A 12485-nucleotide genomic window follows, 5' to 3' on the forward strand; every position below is an offset into this window, starting at 1 on the left:
TTCTACCCAGCAATTCTACTTTTAAGAATATGCCCTGTATATATACTTGCAAAAATATACCAGTGCACAAGGTTATTTACTATCATTAACAGGAAACAACCTAAAATCCAGCAACAAAGGCCATTAGATAAGATTATGGAACTTCCATACAGTAGAATTAAATAGCCCCTTAAAAGAATTAAATAGGCATGTCTGTCCTGATAGAATATTTATGAGGAATATTAAGTAAAATTTTGCTTACTTTTCAATAATAGGCATATATAAAGGTATTATATATATTTTTAAATACATGAGATAATGTTAGCAGTTACCCTCGAAGTATGGAGCTAGAAGAGCAGGCGTAGGTATGAGGGATATATTTACTTCTCATTTTTTATCGTTCTATATGGTTGTAGGGCTCGAATTTTCACCAAATATATACATATTACATTTAATATGTGTGTATGGATACATAGACATTTAAGGAATAAAATAATAATTCTGAATGTCACTTATCTAATAATACAATCAGGAATATTTTTATATCATTCCATCCCCTAAATCCCTCAATTAAATAAGTCTGATAAATACGTAACAATTACTTTAAAATTATTAAAAGGGACACAATAGCTGTTCCTCCTGATTCTAGTCATTTATTCTAAATTATCAATTATCTTTAAGAGTATTATAGACTCTTATTCATCATCAAATCTTTAAGAAATTAAAAGGAGAAGGATATTACCTTATACTGTTTGTCTCAATGAAGTAGTCAGTCACAAGTGATAGAAAAAAAAAACTTAAAAAACAAAAATAGAAAGCCAGACTGACAATCGTGTTTAATATGGTTAAGTCACAGGTAGATGAATGTGTATAGTTTTTAAAGCCTACAAATCATGATTTGTAAATAAACCAGATTGAATTTAGAATTCATTTTCCCTTAATAAATTATTTAACATATAATTTCTATACTTAAACACTTCCATTTCTCAAAAATTAGTGAAACAATCCATTTATGTGTGTTTCAACATATAGCAAATGCGAATGTTGTTTATTATGAAGATATCTGACAAAAGGTATCTAAAAGAAGGAGCCTTAGTTCAATCTCAAATTAAATGTTATGAAAATTACACCTAATAATGGTTTTGAAACACAATAATCTCCCCCAAATTTAGATATCCAAACTGCCAGAGGAGGGTGATGAAGGTTGGTGTATTCCCCAAAATCTTCAAATCTAAAGTTCTATTATTCTAAATAACAATGAAAGAGCCGATAAAATGTCTGCCCTATGCTATATACCATTAGCTAATGCAAAGCCTGGATGATCTAGGTCTTAGTTTATTATTCTTTTCATTGTTGCACATGTTCTCCCTCAAACAAAGAGGGGGAAAGATGGTTTTCGTCGTTTATGACGCTTGGCTGATGCATCTATGCCAGTTTTGTTGAGAAACTGGGCCGCGCTCATTTTACCTGTCCAGCTGAAGCCAAGGTGATCAGCAATATAAGCCAGCCTCTCCTCGATCCGTTCCTGCTCATCCTGTGCATCTACAGAAGGTCAAAAACAGAATGGCCAAAGGTTGTCTATGACAGGAGAGGAACCACAGTCCAGATTCATCCAAAGAAGGGAAATCACTTGTCCAAGTATTTGATAGTAGCACAAATTAGCCATTACAGTTTAGATCAGATTAAGGTTGCGTGTTTGTCTGATTTCTGGGGTGGAATGCGGAATAAATATGAATCATGAAAACCATCTGCTTCCATATCTCTTTAATCAAGACTAGATATTGGACATAATTATATAAGTTGCTGATTTCTAGTAATGTTAGGACTCTGTCTTTTAAATTATCTGAGAGAATACTGCCCACCAGAAAACAGCCACCCTGTTCATAAAGCACCAGAGAAATCATAAATGGGACACAGAAGTAGAGTAATGGGTAGGACCTCTTAGCATTGCCTATGGAGGTATAAATCACTTCTAGGTCATGTCTGAAAGAAATCACATCGGACCGGGCCTGGTGGCTCACACCTATAATCCTAGCACTCTGGGAGGCCGAGGCAGGAGAATCACTGGAGCTCAGGAGTTCAAAACCAGCCTGAGCAAGAACGAGACCCCATCTCTATTAACCCTTTGCACTCGGATGTCGATTGTGACTCAACACAGTTAGCAAAAATTATAGAGATTAAAATTACTCTTTAAATGTATCAGTAATTTGAAATATAAAAAAATCCAAATAAATTAGTTTGTATGAAAAGAAACTCCAGTTTTTTATTCTACTGCCACGCTTTGTGAAATCTAGGGTATTTAAAAAATTAAATCCCAAGTAGAATAAAGGAATCGAGAAAAAAGCAAGCAAGTGCAAAGGGTTAAAATTAGAAAAATTAGCTGGGCATGGTAGCACATGCCTGTAGTCCCAGCTACTTGGGAGGCTGAGGCAGGAAGATCCCTTGAGCTAGGAGTTCGAGGTTACAATGAGCTATGATGATGGCATTGCACTCAAGCCAGGGCAACAGAGCAAGACTCTGTCTAAAGAAAAAAGAAATCACATTGGAGATTTGCAAGAGATCTTGATCATAGGTTGATCCCACCATCCTGGATTTATCCAGTGTAGCCAGAAACTACATTCGTCTTGGTCTTGGTGACCATGGAAGAAGAGAGGATAAATGTGCTTGTATCTGTATGTGTACATTGTATCAGTATGTCTTTTGGGCAAGATTTCTGCCTTCTTACCAAGTAAGCTCATATATTACTCATTCTGACAAACTATAATTTTTCCATTCATTTTTAACTCCTGTTGATGGATGGGCAGCATTTTAGACCTTGGTATCCCAAAATTTTATATAACCCACATTAAGAATAATAGTCTTCATTGTAGAGATATTGGAAGACCAGAGGCTACTTTTCAAAGCCATCTATGGTTTCCTCTTTTATAATTCAAGGAGCCATCATCCCTTCACATTCAACTTAAATCGTGCAAAGTTTGAGTTTTTGTTGTCTGCTGCATCTAATTGGAGTACATGTGTCATTCATCTACCAAATAAATGAAAAGCATATTTTTACCTTAGGTTTGTTTGCTTAAAGTGTTTACCAATGGTATCTGAAATCCAACCTTTCTGAATCAAAAACAGATCCACAACAATTAGAATTTCATGATATTGAAAATCTTCTTAAGCAAATGCTTTCCTAATGATTACAAAATTGTAAGTACAAATTATTTAAAGTACCCAAAGGTAAGAAGAAAAAGCAATGAGTCCTCATACTACGAAACAAAAATCAATATATTCATGTACAAAAGCAAAAGTTCTTGATTTGAGGCTAAGCCTGGGACTTCAGAACAACAAAACTCAAGCTTGCATGGCCTTAACGTGCAGAGACTAAAGAAAAGGCAAGGTCGCTGTTGCCTGATCATTATGTTTATGTTTTCCATAAGCATTCTCATTACTCAATCTTGAGATTGTTTTCATAGACAAGAGTATACAGAGAAAGCACAAAACACAAAGGGCTTACACAAACACATTAACCACTACAGAAAGCTTAAAGAAAATGAGACACAAACCACCAAATAAAACAATCATACAAAAAAAAAAAAAACTATATCAAATTTATGACATGCGTAGCACAGGGAATCCCAGTGGCTGGCAAATACCTTCAGCATGGTCATGGCCATTGTCATCAGGGATGCGCTCAATCAGAGTCTCAATGGACTCATCCCAAATGGGCCGTGTGTCAAAGATGTCCTCAGGAACTGAGTGCTCGGTCTCAACAGGTGGCAGATTTTCAATTACTGAAACTTCCAGGGCACTACTACTTTCATCATCTGAAACTAACTCCTGTTCCCTTTCTGATTGTGTAAGTCTATCCACTAACTTGGAAGCCTCATCACTAATCTCCTCAAAGAATTCTATGGAGTTTCTGTATAGGTCAAAGAAATGTTCCTTACTTTCCTTTGTGGGACTCATGCTCCCCCTGCAGGAAGATGTGGTGCTTCTGCTCTTAACTGGCAATCGGGATGCAAATATCTTTGGTCTTGTGGCCCCTTCTTCGGATTCTAACTCAAACTCCTCTTCCCCCAGGCAGCTCTCTGTCTCTGTCTCAGTGTAACTTCTGGTTTTTACTGGGAATTTGGGTTTTGAGTCCAAAGAACTAGCATCAGATTCAGATTGGCTTCTATTATCTGGTGCTCTGCTCGTCATGTCCTGTCCCTGAGGAGCCATTGTCTCCTGGAGAGACGACTCTAGGTGTGAAAGCTGCTGCTCTACTCTTTGGACGGGTGCTTTGATGGGGATTTTGGACTTTGGTTTTGCTTCATCCTCTTTACTTTCCTCATCCAGACTGGATAGATCTTCAGAAAGTGAACTCTCATATTCTGCAGATGGAGGTGCTGGGGCTGAAGTGGGTATAGTCTTTACGGGAATTTTGGATTTGCTTTCGGTAGAAGGCACGTTCTCCATGGGTGCAGTAGGGATTTCAATCACTGATTTCTGTTCCTCTGGGGAAGAGTCGGGAGAATCCTCATCCCTATCTGAATATACAGACCTGGTGACTGTGGAAAAATCCAACTGGACTTTTACAACCGGTTCAGGGGAATCGGGGCAAGATGTCTCCTTCACAACAGACAGAGGAACTGTATCACCCACTTGCGTGGTAGGAAGGTCCTCAGCCCCTACAAAAATGGGCTCTTTTGTTGATGTTTCCTCCATGGAGGCTGAAATTCCCAACTGGGAGTTAAGTTGAGCATCTGAAGCAGATATTTCCTCTACTTCCTCACTCAGGTCATCTGGAAGTAACTCTGCTTCATCATCCACTGTTTCTTTTGATTCTGAAAGTGCTAGTGACTCAGCTGATGTCTCCGGCTGTGGAGGCTCTGCCCCAGTAGTCCCGTCTTTCATGTCTTCGGAGGGAATCTCTTCCCCGGATTCTTGACCAATTTGGAAAAAGTGGAAACTTTCATCTGCGTAAGACCTTTTGGTCATATCGATGGCACCGCTTCGAGTCATCTCAAATAATTTTCCTTCCTGAAAGAGAAATGGATTTTGTTCACTTGTTGGGGTCCCCTCTTCAGTTGGGGTCCTAGCGGGAGTGGTGTCAGGGGTGGTACCCTGTGATTGTCTGTCTACCATCAAACCAAATATCTTTTGTTCCTCCTCTTTCACTCGAGCCTCAAAAGCTTCATCATCTTCACGAATTTCACTCCAGGAATCAGAATCCACATCAGTTTTTGTGATGATGACTTTGCTTATTTGTTCACCAACAACTGCGGGTATATTTGGCATGGTGGGCTCTGAAGATGAAGGGGCTATATCTGATTGCATTTTCCATAAGGTACTATCTTGTTTGGATTCTATGTTCATGTTCTGGCCTTCAAAATTAGATTCTTTGCCTGAAACAGTTCCACTAGATGAGGTTGCCATTACTACATTTTCGACAGAGGATGTGCTGGTGACAGAATGCACTTCAGAAGACTGAAAACCTGTGGTGTGGTTTGCATCTGTTTGAGTTTTGCTTTCTTCACTAGAGAAAAAAGATTGGGAAGGAACATTTTCATAAGGGCTTGTGATTTGAGGGCCATAGATTTCATCAGTCTCAGGTAGGTCAGACACGGGAACATCCATGGAAAATCGATCTGTTTGAGTAGTAACAGATGAATCCTGCATGGAGCAGTCTTTTGGCAAGCTCTCAAGTGTTTCATCAGTTTTTGTAACCTCCATTTTTGTAGTAGGAGAGGTGGAGGCTATGCCTTCATCTAATTCTTTTCCTTCAGATACTGGACAATGAGGCAAAGAGGACAGAGATGAAGAGCTTTCACTGGGGCAATCTACTTGTGGAGATTCCACTCTAGAAACACCGAGCTCTTCTCCTTCTGTGTCTTCTTTCTGTGTGTTTTGGGGAGCTAATGGTTCTTTATGAGTGACTAGCTGTTCATTAACATCATCACCAGGTGAACTCTGGAGGCCTGAAGAGAAAGGAGGGGTTGAGCCACTAGGACTCGTGGCCTCACATCCATGACCGTCACAAATTTTTGGCTGATCAGTGTCCCTGTTTAGATCCTCATCAGATCTATCTGCGCCCCCAGTGAGAGCAGTATGACTGTCTTCAGCTAGGTGGGATTCACAGTCTTTGTCTTCTTCTGATTTACCTGTTTCTTCCCCAGTATCTTCATTCACCTTGAAAGTATATTGTTTGGAAACTATAGGCTGGAACTGTACTTCTTCTGGGCTAGAATTGGAGTCCATGCAGGATGGAAGTGGAGAAGGAGGCTGCACTCGAATAACTGGTTCTGACAAAAGGCCCGAGTCAGAACCTTTTTTCAGCTGTGTCAATTCAGGTTCACTTTCTGAGGAGGAAGAAGCCTTTCTGTTCTCTGAAGTCACCAAGATAGGGACATCACCTTCACCCTCCACTCTCCCCACAGGTTTTGGTTCATCTACATCTGCTGAACAATCAGCATCTGGGTCAGAGGATGAAGACTCTTCTTGTTTAGGTTCTCTTTTGTAGTCCCTTTTCTGCTTTGCTTCTTGTTCCAGTTCATCGAACATTTTGATTTTGGTGACCATTTTAAACATTTCCTCTTCAGGAGTGAACCTCTTTTTCTCCCCATTTTCTGAATCATCCTCCTCTGCACACTCATGAATCACAGCTGGTTTTGGCATGCTGGCATCTGTGGCTTTGGGTGTGACCTCGTAGCTAACTTCTTCAGAGCTGGGGGTGTCAGGAGAAAGGGGGCTCTTCCCCGAGCTCTCCATGAGTGACGTCTGCTCAAGACTGTCATCCTCAGCACTGCCGTCAGGGTCCCGGAGTAGCCGGGACCGCATGGAGGCCATTTCCGTAAAAAGTTCTGTTTTGGCAACAGCTGTGGGAAGAGGAAAGTGACTTGGGAGAATTCCAGCCTTCATCTTTGGTTCAACAGGGCTGCTTTCAAGAGAGTCACGACAGGGGGATTCCTTCAGGGGACTTGGTTCCAGAGAATCTGGAGTTTTGTGTGAAGAGTTGTCTTCTAGCACAGGGCTGGCTTCCAGAGAGTCTTTGTGGCTTACTGCTAAGGATTCGTCAGCCACAGGGCTGAGGACTTCACTGTCTCGACTCGGGAGTGCAAGTTCTAACCCTTGGGGACTTCTAATGGCTCCCTGAGGCTTTGATTCTGCACCTGTGTCTGTCTTTACGGAAGCATCAGGCAGGGGGGAGGCCTTTGTCTCATTCGAGGGGGTTGTGGGTTCCTGAGCTGCACTAACAGTTTGTGTCTTGTGGGCTGAACTACCACATGCAGACTGACCTTCATCACAGATGGCTTCCCCAGTTGATGCCTTGGGGACTTCCTTTGCTAGTGACATGCTAGAGCTACCAGGGCAATCGCCTTCTGGTTTGGGGCATGTGTCTGTGGAAGGGTCTGGAGCACTCTCTTTCTGCAAACCGTCAGGGGAGGGCTCTGAGCCCTCAGTGACTGCAGCGCCCTGCTCCTCAGAACCCTCAGGAACGTCTTTGGTTGTGGGAGGTTCTTTTTCTGAATGGATTTCTGTCAGAGCCTCTAACTTGGTGGTTTCCTTTGTTTCCACAATTTGCTCCTCACTCTTCTTGGGGGAGAAAGAAAGGCTTTCTGGGCTTGTCTCGGGGGTCTCGGCTAGGCCCTCGTGCTTATAGCTTTCTTCGGAACTAATCTGAGGGGTCCCCTCCATCAGGCTGCCGCAGGGAGAGCCTGCGACCCCTTCCTGCTTCAGACTTTCCAAACTGCCGTCCAGAGCGCCGCTCTGCAAAGACAGGGCGGGAAGGAACTCGTCCTTCATGTAATCCAGCGGAAATGTGGTGTTGAAAGGACTGGTGAGAACTTGGTCTAAGTGAAGCTGTGCCTTTTCGGTCTCCTCGCTCAGGCGGAATTGTTGGTATTTGTCATTGTCCTCCAACTCCTGCTTGATGACATCAGAGAAGTCAGTGGAGGTCTTCCTGTCAGGGCTGATCTGGAGATCCATGTCGCCCTGCTCATCCGCCATCTTCTCTTTGGGCATTTCGCCCTCTCTGTGGCTTTTTTCCTCAGGTGCTGGCTGAACAGGGTCAGGTATTTTGTGGCTGAGCAATTTCTCCTTTTCTCCAGCTGCATCTTCTCTCTTTAACCCGATGGAAGGAGCACGGAACCCTCTCTTGGATTCTGGAGCTCCCGTTACCACGAATCTCTGACTTCGTTTGATTGTCTGACTGTCTGTTTTCTGTGTTTCTTTTTGGGTTGCCACCTGCCCCCTTTCTTTTTCGACTCGAACTTTCCCCTTTTCTTGTGGCTGCTTTGGCTTTGCCGATTTGTGCTCGAAGAGTCCAGTTTTGTGTTTGGATGGGTCCTGCCCTGACTGGAAAGCTTTCATCAGCTCCCGAACAGACATGGTTTCCTCGATTCTTTCTGTTTTTGAGGTGGGGGATACAGGGGGGTGCTTCTCTGTTTTCCCAGAGGGTGACACAGGCAGGTGCTTCTCTGTTTTCCCAGATGGTGACACAGGCAAGTGCTTCTCGGTTTTCCCAGATGGTGACACAGGCAGGTGCTTCTCGGTTTTCCCAGCGGTTGCTACAGGCGGGTGTTTTTCTGTTCTTCCAGAAGGTGACACAGGCAAGCGTTTTTCTGTCCTCCCAGGTGATACCGGTGGATGTTTCTCTGTTCGCCCAGAGGGTGACACAGGGGGGCGTTTGTCTGTTTTGCCTGAGGGGGAAACAGGGGGGTGTCTCTCTGTTTTTGTAGATGACACAGGGGAGTGTCTTTCAGTTTTTGTCGAGGGTGATACAGGTGAGTGTTTCTCAGTCTTACTCGACGATGACACAGGCGAATGTCTCTCAGCTTTTGGAGAGGGTGACACGGGGGAGTGCCTCTCAGTTTTGCTGGATGGCGATACTGGGGGGTGCCTTTCAGATTTTGCAGAGGAGGAAAGGGAAGTGTGTCTTTCTGCCTTAGAGGAGGGCGACGCTGACTTCAGGGAGGGCGATGCCGGCGGGTGGGTCCTGGGGGTGGCCTTTTTGGGCGCGTCCTCTTTGCCTTTGACTCTGACGGGCAACTTGCTCCGTCCTTTCTGTTCATCTTCCACTTTCTTCTGAAGGGCCTTTACTTTGTCCTTTATGGAACCAATGGGAGTTTCTTCTATCAAAGGAGACGTGGCCTTCGCGGTGGGAAGAGGTTCGGGGGCTAAACCTGTGTCTTCATCTAATGACTCCTCTGAACTACATTTTTTAAGTTCTGGTTTTTCTGCATTTGCTTGGGCATTTTCCTCCTTTTGTTTCTGCTTTTCTTTTAATTTCCTTCTTACCGGCTTCTTTATTCCTAAGCTTGGTTTGAGTTGTTTCTGTGAACCCTGTGTCTCATCTGGGGGGAGATCTTTCCCTTTGTTTTCAGAGCTCCTGCCAACGGCCGGAGCCTCCCGCTTCCCCCCTGCCGAGTCTCGAACCTTCTGTGGCTGCTTTTCGTGAAGAGGCACGTAGGAATTCAGATCCTCAGTAAGGTAGTTCACTAGCCCTGTTGAGTCTGTCTCTGCTGTGACTCTGGTCTCTTTCTCTACCCTAACTTCTACGCATGGGTATTCGATGATCTCTAAAGGTGCTTTCTGCTTAGCCTCGGCTATCTCCTCATCACTGACAATGACCCATTCCTCCTCCACTAATTCTCTCTCAGAGCGCGAGTGCTGGGCCCTGCCTTCATCCCTCGTGCAGGTTCCACTCCTCAGGATTTCATTCACCTTCTCTAAGTCCTCTTTAACTCTCTCAACGATCTCAAAAGGCTCTCCTGGCTCTTCCTCAGCAGCCTTCGCCAGCTCCTTGACCTTAATGGAACCTGCCTTATCTGCCACATCTGTGGTCAAGATGGCGGTCATTTTGATCAAATCTTGTTTCATCTCAGAAACTTCCGAGAGCAAGTCCGGACTTGCTAGGACAGGAACTTCATTAACCAGGTGACTTTTCAGGACAGATGTTTCTGTAGATTCTGTCTCATCATCTTTGATGTGAATGAAAAACATTGAAAGTAAAACGGAAATCAAAAAAGATATTGGCAAATGTAATCAGGACTGAAACGACACAGCCTCTTTTCCTGTCGTGGTGGGAGGGGCAACAGAATGGGCTGGGAATGGTGGATCCACAAGGCTTCAGGGCACAAGAGCAAAGCAAGGCTAACGGAAAAAAAAAACTGAAAAGGAAAAATGAGCAGGAAATAACTTGCTTAATTTTCTCACTTGTAGCACAACCACACAAACAACAAAGCTATAACAAAGAATCAAGACGCACACACACAAAAAAAAACCACCACAAATCAAAACAAAGAAAGAACGCAGTGAAATTACACCGAGGTATCTCAAGATTGTTCAGATGTTACAGATCAATGTTGAAAAAAAAAAAAACAACCAACCATGGGAAAATCATAAGAAAAAAGCATTAGAAATTGCAGAAAGTTGATTTCCTCTAGGAGAAAGCCAGCAGTAGCAAACTCAGAATAGCATCTAATGATGTCTATACATTTTTTAATAATATAAAAATCTGGAATTTGGTGCGGTTAGTTGTGCCGATAAACAATGATTGCATAAAATATATCTGAATCAGCTGCAAACCGGCATTTCATCTAAGGGAAACTCACACCTAACAATGAAACAAACAGTCTGGTGCTAAGAGGCATGGTCCTTTCCTTGGAGCAACCTCCTTGTTTAGACACATAGTGGACAGACCAAGGAGGGAAATAAAGGAAAGGGAGGAAAAACAACACGAACAATCACAATCACAATTGTGATTAAACTTATATGTGAGTCCAAAGTTAGAATGTGATGCATGGCAACCCAAATCAGAGACAGTCACACGGGACACACGCACAGTTTATGTAAGCCAAGTTATTTCCATGCAAAGCAAAGGTGAGTAAAACTGCTGCGGGAGTCGGCCTTGCTGAAACGCATGGGCAGGAGGATGGCAAGAAATTAGAACAAATATGTAAATCGTTACGGTGGTGAAGTGTACTGCTTTCCCTACAAGTCCACACAAGGAGATGCTGAGTATAGTATATTTGAGGCACAGGTTGTTGGGGCCTGTACCCATTAAAGGCAAGGAGGAAAACTTAGTCAAACTCTTTTAATATTTATTCATAAAAAGACATTAGGAAAGAGTTCCTTCAGCAGAGCCCTGCTTTAGAGATGATTTTATACCCAATGAAGATTATTTACTGATTGTCTTTAAAACAGAACCAAACATGAGTCTGGATTTGAAACCTTTAAAACATTCATGACATCTACGAGTCAACTGGGAGAACCCACTGCATTATAGCAACATGGTAACGGTTTTCTTTTCTTTTCTTTTTTTGAACAATTTAGCCAGATGGATGGATTAATCAATTCTTTCTAGCTTAAATCCAAGGATCAAAGTAAAAGGCCATTTAAATAAACAGAGTTCTGAAGAAGAAAGTGGGACAATAAAACAAAGTCACTTTAAAAAAAAGGAGGAATCAATGAAGGCAATGATAATATATAAGCAAAAGTGCCTTCTCTTGAGAGAATCTGTGTTTGTTGAGGAGACATAAAATGTGAACAAGTGTATATAAAATGTATTAAAATAAGTTATATCAGTACAGATTTGTTTAGTTACATAAGCCAATGAAATCATCCAGAATCTCTAACATTCCAGTCCTGAATATTGATTTAACATGAAGCTAAGTCTCAATTGAATCTAGTTCAATAACTTGGTTGTAAGTTACACTGTGCTACGATGTAAAGCCCTCAGGCCATTGTATAGGGCCAGATGACCATATGAAACATGGCTCTAAGTTCTCTCCTATTGGGAATGTTACTCTGAAATACAATAAATCAACATGAATCTTAAAATCAATAAACATTAAAAACGAGAATTTTTTTCTCTAAGAGCGTTTGGGCCATAAAAAGCCAAGAAACCTTTAACAAAATTCAACTTGAGTTCCCACCCAATAGACCAGAGATGTTGATTGACTATTACAAAACTGAAAGGAGTTCTACAATGGCTCTTTTAAGATCTGTAAAAAACTGTTCTCTTTGTACTAGATCAGCTTTGGGATTTGCATCATTATTTAAAATCAGTCCTATAATAACATGCTGCTGTGATTAGTAATTTCATCCAGGAAGTTTTAAATATTGCATTCTTGGCTGCTAGATTTTTTTTGAAAATTTTCAAAAATGTCTGTTAGAACTCAGCCCTGAAGATGTTAGGTTACACTTCACCACAGTAAGGGGTGCGAGGCAGGGATGGGGGTCGGAGGTGTGGTGGGGAGTTAGCTTCGGCTAAGAACTATGAGACAGTATCACTTTTGCAGGTGTAGCCTACAAAAATAATGAGCTCTCCACAGAAGTCACTGTTGCTTTGTATAAAAAGTGATACTGTCATGTCAGTGCTTAAAGTATAATGAGATGACAATGTTATGCTAACAAAGGCACAAAACGGTAGGGTGGGTTTTTAAACAAGCATAACAGCAATATCGGGGTTAACGAGGATGTCAAAAGAAAGTGAATGCTTAGATGAATAATCATTGCATTTTACTGCTAATTAG

The 12485-nt window shown here is 42.2% G+C and overlaps 1 protein-coding gene across 50 annotated transcripts in view; it reads right to left on the reverse strand.

The window, feature by feature from the left end:
• Positions 1-12485, reverse strand: part of ANK2 (ankyrin 2) — a 559765-nt gene that overhangs the window by 20001 nt on the left and 527279 nt on the right. For 39 of the 50 annotated variants that reach the window (XM_075998052.1, XM_075998068.1, XM_075998071.1 and 36 more), the window contains one exon: positions 1447-1521. In XM_075998052.1, coding sequence (XP_075854167.1) covers positions 1447-1521 — 75 coding nt within the window. Of the gene's footprint in view, positions 1-1446; positions 1522-3620; positions 9930-12485 lie in introns of all 50 variants that reach the window. The other 11 variants (XM_075998032.1, XM_075998033.1, XM_075998035.1 and 8 more) reach the window with 1 other exon arrangement.

The sequence above is a fragment of the Microcebus murinus genome, chromosome 27 (assembly GCF_040939455.1).
Source record: "Microcebus murinus isolate Inina chromosome 27, M.murinus_Inina_mat1.0, whole genome shotgun sequence".
NCBI classification, from domain to species: domain Eukaryota; kingdom Metazoa; phylum Chordata; class Mammalia; order Primates; family Cheirogaleidae; genus Microcebus; species Microcebus murinus.